The sequence below is a fragment of the Rhinolophus ferrumequinum genome, chromosome 17 (assembly GCF_004115265.2).
Source record: "Rhinolophus ferrumequinum isolate MPI-CBG mRhiFer1 chromosome 17, mRhiFer1_v1.p, whole genome shotgun sequence".
Classification (NCBI taxonomy): domain Eukaryota; kingdom Metazoa; phylum Chordata; class Mammalia; order Chiroptera; family Rhinolophidae; genus Rhinolophus; species Rhinolophus ferrumequinum.
The window spans coordinates 6,172,683-6,187,934 of NC_046300.1; the positions used below are offsets into that span (position 1 = coordinate 6,172,683).

Consider the following 15,252-nt stretch of genomic DNA (forward strand, 5'->3'; position numbering starts at 1 on the left):
GGGAGGAGATGGAACCTTTAATGGGACAGTGACCCAGGAAGCACATCCTCACCTGCTCCTGGAGCCAGGCCCAGAGCCCTCCCCACTGCTCCCACACTGCCTTTGTGTCCTCCATCATAGCCCGTGCAGGCCTACACTATAATGGCCTGGGCAGGTGTCTGTGATCGCCTCAACAGAAAGTTCATTCCAGGAACTCCCTAATTAATATGAAGGTTAGTTATCAATAATGTGACAACTATCATAATGTGCAAATCCTACTTGTGACGTGACACCACTTATAGCTGACTAACTGGAGCCAACCCACCACAGGATGGTGGCAGTGTGACATGGCCACCTGGGAACCTAACATGGTAGCTGATGGAGCCTGACCCCAGGTGGCACCTGACATCCTGCCTGTGCACCGACTGTGTCCTCTGAGCCCCCAGGACCCCTTATCCTACTCTAAGTCTTGCACCAGGAAGGCCAGGGTGGGCCACAACCCCTGCCCGAGGGAGCTGTCCGCCACACACACAGTCCAGGGCCTGGTATGTCCCCAGAGCATCTGGGTGGGGGGTTTGTGCACCCCCTGGGGAGCAGCCCCTCAGTCCAGTCAGGAACTGGGCTGCGGGGTGAGGGAAGTACAGCCTGTCCTGGATCTGTCCTGCATGCTCAGTAGGAGGGGTCTGCAGGTGCCCGGCTATTCTATCGATGCTGTGACCTTCAAGGGTGATTAACGGCTATGTCAATACCCTCCCCACAAAGGCACAAGACAGAGGCAGCAGCCTGGTGGGGCTGAGGGCAGGAGCTTTGCCCTGACTGGCTGGGGTCCCCGAACTAATCACTACCAGTCCCCTATGACCGCACGTCCCTCCTGGCCCAGCTCAGGGTCCCTGAGCCACCGTGACCTCCCTAGCTTCCTTCCACAGTTCCCCTGATCCCTGGCACAAGTGTACCCCATTCCAGTAGCTGACTCCCATCTCCAACCCCAGACCCTGTGGCCTCCAGTGCTTGCCCATGCAGGCTGGCCTAGGAAGGCCCAGCCCGCCATCTCTTGTCCACTTGCTGCTGCTCTCTCGAGAAACCTGTTGGCATGAGGGCTGTTGGCAGTTAAGACCCCCAGCAACTGCTCATTTTGAGAATAGGGACCAGACAACAAGATGTGGCTAGAGGGGGTTGGAGAACAGCAAATCCCCCAGGAGGCCAGATCGTGGGGCTGAGCTCCCTGCACCCTGCCTGTGCCCTCCCTTCCCAGTGCCCTGGGCATGGGGAGGGGCCGGGATGCTGGAGGACCCAGCCAAACCCCCAGCTGAGCCTGGGCCTTTGAGGAGACAGCCAGCAGCAGGGCTCAGCCTGCATCAAATCTTTCTCGTTCCATTTTCTTTCTGATTTAATTTTCCGGAGATTAGGGCCTGTTCACCTTCGCTGCAGAGAGGAGCCTCGCATGCATGCCTGTTTTTACTTGCAGGGTTGGGTGGTTGGTTAGTGGATCAGGCTGGTTCCACCAGTCCTCCCCCTCCTGCCCTCCAGAATGGCCCTTCTGCCTTTCACAGGCCTCAGGCCTTCAGCATCACCCTGGGTCCTCCCCATGCCCCTTTCAGGCCCACCAAATCCCCCGCCTATCCCATGGGTCCCCTATGCCAGAGGCCTCACCTTCAAGTTTGGGAATAAATGCTAGGAACAGAATTGTGCAGAGTGTAGTGATGAGGCTTGGCTGGTAGCTGGACCAGCCCCTCTGCTTCTGGAGTTCTACCCTCATCTCCCCAGAAACTCCCCACAGCCCCTTTCCCCAGCCTTGCTCTAGGGAGGATTTAGATAAGCAGGGAAAGGCGGAGGGGAAGCAGGGACAGTGTGAGCAAAGGGGTGGCAGTAGGAATAAGCAGGAGCTGGGGACCCAGGGGCCTGCAGGTGCATGCCAGGTCAATGGGCTGCAGAGGCTTTGTGTGCTGGCACCAGGGGCCAACAGATGGGTGTCACGGTGGGTCCTTGGGTACAAGTGGCATAGGAAAAAAGCATGGCAGATGCAGCCCCATGTTCCAAGGGGTAGCAGAGCTGCAGGCAGAAGTGGAACAGAGTCAGACCTAGGTCCAGCTGGCCCCAGAGCTCTGTTCTTGAACATGGACTTGCGCACATGCATTCACCGAGGGTCCAGGCACGCAGTGCTTGGGGAGAGATGGAAGGGAGCTGGCTATGGCTGTGCCCTATCAGTGGCGTCCCTGTGTCTGGGCTTCCCTGTTGTCACTTCCAGGGCCCAGGCTGAGGTGTCGGAGACAAGGACAGGATGGCTAGGGACGGGTGGCCCAGGGAGATCTGGGAAGAGGGGAGGAGCTAGAGGTGGCAGACCTCGGAAAACTGAGGCTGTCTGCCCAGGAATGGGAACCAATGGCTTTGGATCCTAAGAGTGCAGATCTAGCAGGGAGAGAGCGGAGGCGGAAGGGGACTGTGGTTCCTTCTGCAGAATTCTAGTGATGCTAGACAATGGTCCTCGGTCGGCCTGTGAAGTGGGGACTGCTGTTTTCTCATTTAATAGATCAGACAGAGGTTCAGAGATGGAGCAACTCCTGGCTGGGTCCCTGCTTTCAAGCCCTGTGTCACCTGTCAGAGGTGTGACCCTGCCACCTGGAAACCCACTCTCTCGGAGGCCCCTGAGCCCTAGCCCAGTCACCATGCCAGGCTGCAAGGAGCACCCTGGGTCTGGCGGGGAGGAACTCCTGGGCTCCCTGAGGAGAGCTGTCAGCAGGCTGCACGGTCCAGCCTCAGATCTGGGGCTGCCGCTGCTATGGACAGTCCTGATTGGGGTACCTGGGAATGACCTTGACAGGGACGTCAGGTATGGGAACTCCATCCCCTGCCTTGAGAAGCCAGGCAGCTGCGCCCCCTGCTGGCAAAAGTGGACCAGGGTGCTCTCAGCCAAGGCTTCAGCCAGTGTGGCTGAGACTATGGGCTCCACACACCCAGGGGTGCAGTCCAAGGTTGGGAAAGGGTGTGTTTTTAATGTCCCGAAACCTGGGCATTGGGGGAATGGGGGACCTGGCTTTGCTACTCACAGTCACGTGTCCTTGACCTGTCCTCTCCTGTTTCTGAGCCTCAGGTTCCCCAACAGTGGGCACTGGGCTCCGGACTCCTTGCATTTCCCAATGATCCCCAGGCTCTGCCCCTTCCTTGACCTCTGTCTCCATGGGGGGCCTCTGTCCTGAGGCAGGGCCCAAGGGTCCCAGGCAACAGCCTGGCTTGGTACCCACTTGGGGCTTCCATCCTCCCTGCCCTCTAATCGCCACTGCTCTGTGGGAAGGAGCAACTTCACCACAAATTATTTTGTTCTAAGAGAAGGACAAGAAGAAAAGAAACCTGGAGGGATGGGGGTGGGAGGAGGAGATTGCCCGAGTGCTTTGTGCGGAGCGTTAACCCTTGGACTGCCAGGTGCGGTGGGCAGGTGCTCTGGAGGCACCTGGTCCCCATCTTTTCCCCCATCAGATGCCCGAGGCTTACCAGTCCTGCTGTCACTGCCGACCTTATCTCCCTACGTGTCTGTCTCTCGTCAGCTGCCTCCCCCACCTCCTTATCTCCGCATCAGCTCCTCTCTGTCTCTCATCGCTCTGCCTCTGCAGTCTGAAGGCACAGCCTGGTGGCCCCTGGTGAAGGACCCAGTTTGGGGCACGGACCTCCTGGGGTCACCTGGATGGACACATGGACCCAGTCAGGCTTAGACACACACAGGGGTATACAGTGCATATAGACACGCCCCTAAGACCCCAGCTGTGAACAGACACCCACACAAATCTGCTTCTACTACTCACCTAAGAGCCCCCGGGCTTTGTCTGAGGCCCTGACCTAGCATCCTACCCCCAACATGCAGACACATGCACAGATGATGTGTGTTGAGCCATGACACCCGCTCACACACGCAGATGCAGGCTATCAGCGTTACAGTCCCGTGTGCGTGTGTGCGCAGGCCCGCCCCCCAAGGAGGAGAGAGAAGGGCACATTTGTCCCCCCATGTGCTGCTTCTTCCCTGGTCCCTGCTCCCATATTCTGTGCCCTGAATGACAGAGGAACCCTGAGGGCACCCAGAGCTCCCACTACAGTTTCTGCAAATGCCCTGGGGCAGTGCCAGCAAAAAGGGGTCTGGATGCCTGAGCCCTGTGGAGGGCTGGCTGTGCGTGTGATGCACGTATGGGTATATAGGCGTGTGTACACGCGTGGGTGTGACAGCATCTTTGTGGTGGTGTGCACGTGTGCTTATTGGCTCCGTCTCCCCCCGCAACGCCCTGCGTCCTACCCAGCCCACCCTCCCCGTCTACTGCTCTCAGCCACTCTGAGCTAGTCAGGGGCTTGCTGCTGATGGCCCTGGAGGAGGAAGCCTGAGTCCCAGAGAAAGCGACGATAACCCCCTCCTACCAACCACAAGCAGTGCAAACTGGAGCCCATGTCCGTGCCCTTCCTCCAAGCCCATGAGAGCACTGGACCCAACTCCCAGACCGCCACGCTCTCTCTGGCCACAGCCAGGGTCGAGTGGGGGTGAGCACTGGCCTGTGCTGTGCATGGAGGACATGCAGGGCCAGTGACGTGGGAATGTGCGACCACCCTGGCCTCACGCCTGGCTTCTGCTTCCTTCCAGATCTACAAAGATAACCGGAATCTGTTTGAGGTACAGGAGAATGAGCCTCAGAAGTTGGTGGAGAAGGTGGCAGGGGACATCGAGAGCCTGCTGGACAGGAAGGTACAGGCCCTGAAGGTAGGTGCAATTGCATGGATTGAGCGAGGGCCTGGCAGAGTGGCCCTGCACTGTCAGGGTGACGTCCTAACTTGCTGTGAACACAAGCGAGTGTTCACAGGCGGGGCCATCATTGGCAGGGCTGTGTCCACGTGGACTGTGGGCAGCTGTGGCAGGAGCAGGATGGTTTTATCTGGAGTAGGCTACATGAGGGGTGACCAGGGGTCTTGAGGACCCGGTGTGGGTATGATGGTGGGGCCCAGGCAGGTTCCACCCCTCCCGTTCCTCGGCTCTGCCTGTGCGTGTGCCCTGGGTGAGCGCCTAGCCAGGATAGCGACCTGTTGATGGCTGGCAGGGTGGACTGAAGGTTGTCGGGGAGGGAGTGTGAAGAGGCCCTGAAAGCCCCACAGAAAGCTGTGGCCATGTGATGCTGGGGGTGGGAACCCCTGCTCTGCTTGTGACTTTGAATGTTCCTCTGAACCCCACCGTCCCCGGGCCTCGGGGTCCCCCTGTATACCCAGAGAGGTTGCGCCTGTCAGCACCAAGGTACTGCGGTTCTGTGAGGTAACAGAACCTGCTGGGCTACGCTGCCCAGCTCTCCAAAGCCAGCAGACCCCTGGTACTCTGTCCACCCCAGGGAGAGCAGCTGGGGAGGGGCTTCTACAGCTGCAGAGTGCCCTGGGCAGGTCGTGCAGTAAATGAGGGAGGGGGTCCAAACTGCGTCCAGATCAGGGGCACAACTGCAGCTGCCCCAGCCTGTGTCAGTCAGAGAGATGAGTCCAATGAAAGGAATGAAGTACTGATCCACCCACGACGTGAACTTGAAAACATACTAAATGAAAGAAGCCAGTCACCAAAGATCACCTATTGTGTGACCCCATTTCTGTGAAATGTCCAGAACAGGCAAATCCATAGAAATGGAGAGTACAGTAGTGGTTGCCTAGGGCTAGAAGGGAGGGGTAGGGAGTGAGTGCTAATGGGGATAGGGCTTCTTTTGGGGGTGATGAAAATATCCTAAAATTCGATTGTGGTAATGGTTGCACAACGCCGAATATGCTAAAAAACCACTGAATTATATACCTTTTGTCGGTGAGTTTTATGGTATGTGAATTATATTTCAATAAAACTATTTAAAAACAAACAAACAGATGAGCAAGTCCACACAAGCATGTCCAGGCTCAGACCAGTGTCCTGGCAGGGTCAAGTCAGGGCATCCATCCAGCCCACCACATCCAGGCCCCAGGAGAGAACTAGGACCCCCTTGCATAGGATCTGGGCCCTGCTGTCCCCCTGGGGTCCCCTGCCTGCCCCTGTGTTACCTGGGATAAAGAAAGGCTGGCATCCCAGGCTGAGTGAACCCTGAGGGCGTCCCACGCAATGTGGACCCAGAGGATTGGGAACTGGGCCCAGCTCGACCTTCAGAATCTCCTAGTCACAGGTCAGGGACAACTGGGGAAATGAACTGTCGTGAGGAGAAAGTAAAGCCAAGTCTCCAGCTGGGACAGCAGTCCCCATGGGTCTGCTCTGACTGTGGGAAACATCTGCTTGCCCCAGCTCCCCCAGCCAGCACACCATATCCCACCTTTATGCATTTTCCTGGAACTGGAGGTGACCTGGACACTTTCCCTTTCTCTTGTTCTCTGTGTCTTTATCTCTCCCTCCCCCCTATATTCCAGACCCCCATTTGCCTACTACTTCCTTGCTTAGCTGTGCCCCACCCCCTGCCCAGTTCACAAACTGAAGGCTGCCAGCCTTGAACTTGTGTCAAAGCCATTTGATCCATTTAGGAAGGAGCACCCTTTAGGCCTGCTACCCAGCCTGGCTTTAGGACCCGTCACCTCAGTGGGGACAGGGTGGGCTAAGTGGTGGCAGTGATAGATGCCCGACCTGTCTCCCACACCTGGCGCCCAGGACCCAGTCCAGGACCCAGCCCCTCCAAGCATCGCAGAGCTGGAGTCCCTCCACAAGCTCCTGTCCCCACTCCCAGAGGTACAGTCAACCTGACAGCTCGGGAGCCCAAGGCCTGGGGTCCTGATCCCAGCCTTGTCCCTGCACTGCATGCCAGACCCTGCCCCATAAGGCAGGGCAGGTGTCAGTCTCCTTTCCACTGCATCTGCAGCCCAGCCCATCCATGGCCTGGTACACAGTTGGCACTAAATAGAAATGATTCTCGATGGAAGAATGATGGAAAAAGACGCTCATTGATCAGGCAGTCACCATGTGCTGCGTCTGTCACACGCCATTCTCATAGCAACCCTGTGAGGGAGGCCTGCTTTACAGAGCAGACGCTTGGGCTCAGAGGTACCGTGCATCAGGCCAGGAGGTGGCACAGCCGGATTTGAATCCAGGTCACTCGCACCCTAAGCCGGCTCTTGAGTCTGCACATTATTCCTCAGGTGAGCACAGAGCCCACAGCCCTCCCTTCCCAGCACTCGCCTGGCAGCGTCCCCTGACGTCGGCCCACAAGATGCTCCTGTCTGTATCCCAGAGGAAGGGGAGGACCATCCTCCTTCCACCTTGGTCCTAATTGTTCAAACTGAGCTTTGGTCTTAATTATATTTTAAATTTGCTTTTAATCAAGTTCTGGCCATTTTCTCCTTTCCCACATTTGTTTGCAGCCTGAATACATATGGAGGGAGAGGTAGTAGGGGTCTGGGCTCGCCCACCCCCCACTCTATCGTTCCTCTCTCCCTGGACCCCATCCAGTAATCCAATTTAAATCTTCTTGCTCTGGCCTGGAATTTTAATTTGGGGTTTGCAAAGAGGGAACTGAGCAATGCAGTACAGAAGTTCGCTGTCTCACGTAATCAGGGACCATCAGACATTTGTAAGAGTTTCTCCAAGCTGCACAGGGTGGTTTATGGACCAAGAGTCAGGCAGGAGTCGGTCAGGTCAGAGGCTTTGCAACGCAGGCAACCAGCATCCCCAGGTCTGGGAAACCTGCAGGGCCTCAGCTTTGGAGACCTGAAGGAGACCTCTCATAACTTTCTACCCAGGGAGATGGGTTCTCTGAGCCAGGACCCACACCGTTTGGGTCTTGAGTCCCAGGAAAAGGAGGGAGGTGCCTATGTTCTTACAGCAAATTGGAGGCAGAGTTGGACCCAAATCAGGACTCTCCTGTCCTCCCAGCTGGGGTCTTGACATGCAGCCCCTCTCTCAGAAAGGTCATCTCTTCATGGTTGTAGTCTTTCCTCCATCTACTCATCAACATTCACTAACGGCCTACTGTGTGCAGGCTGGCGCTGGTGTGTACGCGTGGAGCTCTCTTTCTAGTCCTATCTAGTCCTTAGTTTCCCCCTCTGTAAAATAGGGACATGAGACCATCTCTGCCCCATGCTTCTGGTTTCACAGATCCAGGAGCCATCGTTTATAAAGGCCACAGTGAAAACTGTGTCCCTGAAGGTCGTGTCACCTTCAGCTTGATCCCTCGCACCTCTGCCACGTGGCTTTGGGAGAGGAGAGGCCATGGGAGGGGTCATTGCCTTGGATATGGTGAGGAGTGACCCCAGTGTGGGGCATTCCGGCCTCCTCTCATGGACAAGGCAAGGGCACTGTGGCTCAGTGGGCTTAGTTCCTGGAGAATGGGAAGCCCGGGACCAGAGCAGCCAGGCTAGAGCAGGTTCTTGAGGGCACATCAGTGGTGGCAAGAAGTCTACTCTTGGGAGGGGCCTTTCAACCTCGGATAAGCCCAAGGCAGTGGGGAGGCCGGGCTAGGGACCCAGGACCTAGAGAGCTCAGCCCTTAAACTGTCCTCCTTACCCTGCTCGTGTTTCCCCTCAGGGTCTTCGCATTGTCCCTGGGGCCAGGACCTTTCCAGATGCTGGACCTTTGTACCTTTGCCCTCATGCAGCGTTTGTAACCGTGTTTGCACTTTGGAGTTATCTGAGGAGCTTTTAACTCCTGATGCCTAGGCCCCACCCCGGACCGGGTACATCAGCTTCTGTAGGGGTGGGGCTGGGCTTCAGTATTTTTCAGTGCCCACAGATGATTCTGTAGAGATTCAGAGCTCAAGGCGTTGCCCCTGAAATGGCAGAAATAATTTCTTCCCACGATTACTGGCGTCTTTCTGAGTGTCTGCCACATGTCGGGCCTAAAATGAACCGAACACTCCAGATCTCTCCAAATAAGCCAAGGTTTACTTCTCTTATCCCCATTTTACATTTGAGGAAACTGAACCCCAGAGAAGTTAAGCCATTGGCCCCAGGTCTCACGGCAAAACCAGGGTTTAGATCCAGGCAGTTGGGCTCAGACCCCACACAATGCCCCTGACACCGCTCTCCTCTGTGCTACCACTAGTGGCCACATGGCGTTTGCTGTTCGCAGAGAAATGGGGTTCTGATCTCCTCTGACAGGCTTGCTCTGGGATGACCTAGTGACCTTGGGCAAGTCCCTGCCTTGCAGTTTCTTCCTCGTGTGGTAGAGACAAGACACCGAGCACCCCTCCCAGCCTACACCTACAAGGCCCAGATGGATGAGATGGGGGTGCAGCTGTGGCCCTGGTTCTGGGGGCTCCAGTGGACAGTGTTCCCACCATCAGTGGCCTCTCTGGGGAGCGAGTATCATTTAAATAGTAAAATTAAAAACCCTTCTGCACAGAGCCGCCCTGTTTTTGCCGCTAATGGCCACTTAACCCAATTAAACTGATGCATTGTTGGCAGTGTGACCAGGTCTGTTCAGGAACTGGGCTCTGGGCTGGGTGTTCAGAGGAGCAAGGGGAATGAGCCAGCAGGCCAGGACTGCGGGGCAACAACACCCCTTATCAGGAGGGAGGGCATGCCGCCTGCCTCCCACTCGTGCTTTCTTTCTCAGGCTCCACCTAATGCAGGGGTCTCAGTGTTGGCACTGTCGACATTTTCAATAGGTAATTCTGTGTTGTGAGGCTGCGCTGTGCCCTCCCCCTAGATGCAGCCCACTAGATGCCAGTAGTACACCACTCCCCCAGTTACAACCAAAAGTTTCTCCAAATGTTGCCAAATGTCCCCTGGCGACAAAGTCCCCCCCTGGTTGAGAACCACTGGTCTGATGGGACGGAGAGATGCAGCCATGGTGAAAGAAGTCCCACAAGCAGGGGGACATCAGGGACCTCAGAGAGGCATGATGGGATGGCAGCCCCAGCAGGAGGAAGAGCCCTTCAATTCAAGGGGGGCGGGGGCCATGTGATAGCAATCTCGGGGTGGCCTGGAGGAGGCAGCAAGGATTTGGGAGGAAAGTTCAGCATTGAGGCAGCTGGAGGCCAGTTCAGAACCACTGATGGATTCATTCATCAGGGTTGGACAGGCGGATCAGCCCTGGGAGGACAAGATCAGGGTGTCACTCACTGCCAAGGCCTGGCCTGGAGCAGGAGCCTCCTGAACATTTGGAGAACAGATACCAGGGCTGTGGCTCTGGGTTCTCGCTCTAAAAGGCACAGCAATGGGGATTCTGTAGCGTTGGCTGCCTCCGCCCACCCTTCTCTGGGCAATTAAAAGGTGTGTGTGGGGGGCTGGCAGTGGCTTCTGCCTTGCCTCCATTACGAACGTTAAGAGATCTTGACCCTTCCACTCTCCGCTCTTGAAAGGAGCAGCCAACACGTGGAGCCAATTAGGCGCGTGGGCGCCCAAGTCCCGAGCAGCCTTTTCTCCCTGATTGCAGCGTTTATGGCTGATTATTCTCCCCTCACCCAAACAGTGCTTCGGCTTCCTGGCAAGGTGCCAGTGCCACCCAGAGGAGCCGACTGGGGCCCCCAGGGACGGGCGAGCGTGGAATTAGTGAATGGGCGTCTGTTGAGTGCCTATTGTGTGGGAGCCCTTGGGACCTCTATCTACAGAGAGAAACCACCAAGAAAAGGAACTTGGTGGGTGGTAAGCCCTCAGGAGAGACCAGGAAGCATGAGGTGGTAGAGAGTGACCATTCCGAAACGGGGTCGAGGGAGCTCCTTGAAGGAGATGGCCTGCACATGTATGTGCAGGAAGGAAGAGGACTGCTGTCCACTCCCCAAACACCCGAGGGTCCTGGGAATATGTGTCAGCCTTGGGCAAAGACAGGCTGCTCCCAGCTACTGGGGATGTGAGTGTGGGGACGGCCTCCCCAGGCAGTGAGAACCCAGAGAACCCTCAAAGGCCTCCAGGCTGAGCTGGCGGGGCAGGGAGCTGGCCTGGAAGAGGGAGACAGTGCCGGTGGGGCGTGGCTAGGGCATGGATGTGGTTAGGGGCGTGGCGCGTGGGGTGTGGCTAGGGTGTAGTGGTCAGGGGCGTGGTGGTGGGCGTGGCTAGGGCACGGGTGTGGTTAGGGGTGGGCGTGGCTAGGGTGTAGATGTGGTCAGGGGCGTAGTGGTGGGCATGGCTATGGTGTGGGTGTGGTTAGGGGGCGTGGTGGGGCATGGCATGGTCGAAGGAACCTGGGGACACACATCATTCCCTCCAATTCTTGCACTTGCCCGAGCTAGTGGTAGTCAGACCAGGGCCTGGCTTCTCCTGTGAGGCCTCAGGAAAGGCCCACCTGTAGGTTTGGGGCTGGGCTTCCCTGGCCCCTGGGATTACCACTATGGAGCAGGACCCTCCTGGCTCCTCCTTCAAGGTGCTGGAACCTCAGGAGGGGTCAAAAGAGCTGTGGTGGTTCCTCAGCATCCACTAGCCAAAGAAAGGGTCTAGGGGCCTGGGGGGCGATGTCCCTGAGGCCCACAGAGCCTGGTGGGCCAGCCTTACACCCACCCACTCCACCACTGAATTCTCCCCAGTAGTTGAAGGTCAGAGGGAAAGGGCTGAATGCAGCCACCTGTTGGCCCAGGAAGCTCACCATCCTGCTTGTCCTGACCAGCATCGCCCACCTCCTGTAGGGACAACTTGGCTGAGGCACCCAGGTTTTGTCCCTAGAGGGTGTGTCTGAGCCTCCCCTGCCCAATGGCCCTGCTCACGATGCCAGGTGCATGCCCTGGGAATGCCACTCCGTCTCCCCATCGTTCACTTGCTCACTCAGTCATCCAGCAAATCTCTCTGCTGACTCCAGCCTGGCCCTAGGCATGGAACCAGTCTCTGCTCACTGTGGGGCAAAATTCCCATTTTACAGATGAGGAAACAGAGGCTCAGAGACAATCCCAGCCCTAACCACTGCTTGGCTGAGACAGGATCACAATTCCCTGTATTCACCCTGGTGCCCCAGCCTGTGTGCCTGCCCCTCCCAGAGCTCCCAGGGGTCAAGAGGAAGCAGAGCCTGCTGACTGGGGACAAAGAGGAAGCCAGGGTGGGAGAGGAAAAAGTGAGGGTCTGCCAGGAGAGGGCAGAGCACAAGCAAGGGCCTAGGGGCAGGACCTCTGTTAGGGGACACCAGGGACAGCCGGAAATGGTTGCTGGGTTGAAGAGGGCTACAAATGCAGTCTGGGAGCCATCACCCTGAGTTCTCTTTATAACACCCCTGCACCCCAGCCACCACAGGAGGGGGAATCTAGGGCATGGGGCGGGGTGTCAGCAAAATGGAAAAAACGAACCCTGGGCCTGAAGGAGACACACCAGACTCCACTCCCCAGAGAAGCCTGCGCCGAGGGAGGATCTGCTGCTTTTGCCTACCTCCCTGAGGGTTGGTCCTAGCCAGCAGTGGAGGGGTGGGGGCAGGTGCTAAGAGGCAGAGTAAAAGGGCCTGCAGGTGCCACAGGGACAAAGCAGTCTAATTTAGGATCAGAGAAGTGAGGAATTTAATTGAATTTTAATAGCGTCTGGCCCTTTGTTCTGAAATCCTCGTGTCTGAGGGTTGGAGGAGGGTGGAGTGTATCTAAGACGGCAAGCCAGTGGTCCGGCTAATCCTCCAGGACCCCAGACTTCCAGGAGACAGATAACAAGCTATGGGGTCCCACTGTGCAGCTGACATGGGAGGGGCAAGCCTAAGAAGACAGCCTGGAGGAGGTAGTGTTTGAGCTGAGCCTTGGGAGGCGGGTGGAATTTCCAAAGGGTGGAGAAAGGGAAAAAGGAAGACACCGAGCCTAAGCCCAGCAGTGAGAGTGAGCAGAAGTGACTCAGGCTGAGTCTGCTGAGAGGAGTGCTGTGGGCTGGGAAGGGGGTCCAGCAGGTGTAGCCTGTGCATCATTATTTCCACCCAATGGGAGAGCGGGTGGGGAGGAGACAGAGGCAGGGATTGCTCACTGCCTGAGTTCTGCACATCTGTAAGCATGGCTCCTTTGTAGTGCAGGCACCCGGGAACAGCCAGTCACCTCTCCTGTGGCTTAAAATACACAGTGAGCAATGCTTCCACTGTGGCAGTGGCGCCTGGGGGAGAGTGAGCCCATGGGGGTGCTGGTGGGGAAGGCACAGTGCTATAGACCCAGCCTCAGGGTGGGGGCGTTGAGGTGGTGAGAAGCCCCTCAGGGGCCCCTCATGGATCCCTCGGCTGTCTTCTCCAGGCCCACACCTGAAGGCTGACCAGCCCCAGGCACCATAGTAACCCTGGATGGGGAGGTGGGGAGAGAGGCCAGGTCCCTCAGATGCCCTTTGCTTCCTTCAGCTTCTGTTTCCTGAGCGCTGAGCACCTGGGTTACCAGGTGCGGGGACATGGGGTAGATCTGCGCGTCCCCTCCTTTGAGGAGTGCAGTCTGCTCACGGTGACAGTGATGTGACCCACGCCACAAAGTGTGGAGCCATGGTGGTAAGCCCATGAATACTGACCAGGCCTAGGGGGTGTGGGGTGGGTACGGACGGGTGCGGAGGAAGTTGCCGGTGATTTAGCCAGGCAGGGGAGAGTAAGCGAGGGGGAGGATCCAAGGCAAAGGGCACGACAAAGTTCAAAGGCCACAGGTAGAGCACATGTGTGTCTGTGTGTCTGCACACGCATGTGATGATGGAGGATCTTGCCCGCTGCCTGGCTCTGCAGCGCACGTGCGCAGATGCGCTGTGAGGCGGGGCTTGGGGCAGAGGCGCGCATGAGCCATGCCCAGTGCAGGTGCCATTCCTCGGAGTCTAGCCGAGACCTCGCCTAGTGACCACAACCTCCACAGTCCTGACCTTGCACTGCCCCCAAAAGAACCTCTCTCTGGGCATGTATGAGTCCCCCTCAGAAAGATGCAGTGTAGCGCAGGGTGCACGTGCGCAGGCCCAAAGTAAGAAGGTGGCCAAGAGTTAGAGGTTTCCCCCACTGCTGTGCTGTGGCCCCCACTCTGCACTTGGCAAATCTCCCATTCTCTGGGCCTCAGTTTCCCTACCTATGCAATGGGACAACAAACATAGCCTCACAGGTCTGGCATCAGAGTTTATGCCCAGGCCTTGGTGACACCAGTTCAGGAAGGGATGCTCTTGAGGTATCACACGGGATGGGCCCCTGTGCCCTCTTAGCTCCTTCCAGTATGTGGACCAACCCTGGGCTTTAGGACCTCATGCCAGCCCTCCCCTCTCTGGATAGCTTGTCAGGGGCCAACCTCTGTGGACCACACTGTCCAGGCTGCTCGATGCTTCCTGCCTCCTGGCACAGGCATTGGGGTTCTTGTTTGGGAGGCTGGTCACGGCTGTCGGGCCCTTTGTTCCAGCCTTCCTGTGTTTGCCCACTCTGTGCCTCGGCAAATGGGAATCGTAGCATGTTTGCTGTGTCAACACCAGCTGGAACCCAGTTATCGAGATAGCCGAGGGGATGAGGCCCCATCCACTAGCCGCCCAGGCCCTGGGGTCCAGCCCCTCCCTGCACCATTGGGGTGGGTTGGCAAGTGGGTAACTCCCCTCCTGTGACCCACTCACCCACAGGATTGCCAGGCCAGGGCTGGGCAAGAACCAGTGAGGACAGCCCCAGGCAGGGAGGAGAGCTCCAGAAGGACCAGCGCAGTCTCCCCTTGGCACAGCTCCAGGCAATTCCTGGCAGAAGCAGCCTTCAAGCCTTTGAAGACTAAGTTTGTGGCTTCCACACCCGCTATGCAGAATCCTTTTGACTCAGAATCCCAGCCCCGGCCCTCTCCTCCCGGGTTCTCGGTCATCCGATCCAGCAATCTAAGAAGAGGCCTGAGTGGTCAGGTAGATGGACAGATGGCAGACAGGCAGCGCGACAGCGTCGGGGCAGTGGATCAGAGCTCCCGGGGGGGACTCGGGGGCCTGAACCAGGCAAGGTAACACCCATGGTGCGCTGTGCAGGCATGGGCCGGGGAGTGTGAGGGAGCCGTAGCCCTGGGGAGGGCACAAATGGGCAGCTTTTGGCTGGTGGCTGTCAGAGACCCAGAGAGGGGGAGCGACGTACCCTGAGCCTGGAGAGAACCCAGGGCCTCGCCCTTCAGCCAGGGCTGTTCCACCACCTGGGGACTGGGGCAGTTAAATCTTATTTACTTTCAGAATGAGACCCCCACACACTTCATCAGTAGGTTTTCCAGAAATTAGCCTTTGAGGGTGACCCACGCAGGAGACAGAGGCCTCTGGGGCATGGACCAGGCAACTGGACCGAGAGGCAGAAGGGCCAGGTGCTGTCTCGGCTCCAGGTGCATCAGCTGCATGGCTTTTGCTGGCAATTTCCTTTCCCTGAGTCTCAGTTTCCCTATTAATAAACTGGGTCAATAAGAGTCCACCTGGCAGAATTGCAAAGTGGATTGTCAGAGCTGAGACTTGGCCTGCTCAGAAACACACGTG

The 15,252-nt window shown here is 57.4% G+C and overlaps 1 protein-coding gene across 12 annotated transcripts in view; it reads left to right on the top strand.

Moving 5' to 3' along the window:
- The window catches only part of CACNA2D2 (calcium voltage-gated channel auxiliary subunit alpha2delta 2), a 132,782-nt gene that overhangs the window by 59,759 nt on the left and 57,771 nt on the right, over window positions 1–15,252 (top strand). For all 12 annotated transcript variants that reach the window (XM_033132767.1, XM_033132769.1, XM_033132768.1 and 9 more), the window contains exon 3: window positions 4,595–4,711. In XM_033132767.1, the coding sequence (XP_032988658.1) occupies window positions 4,595–4,711 (117 nt within the window). The remainder of the gene's footprint in view (window positions 1–4,594; window positions 4,712–15,252) is intronic.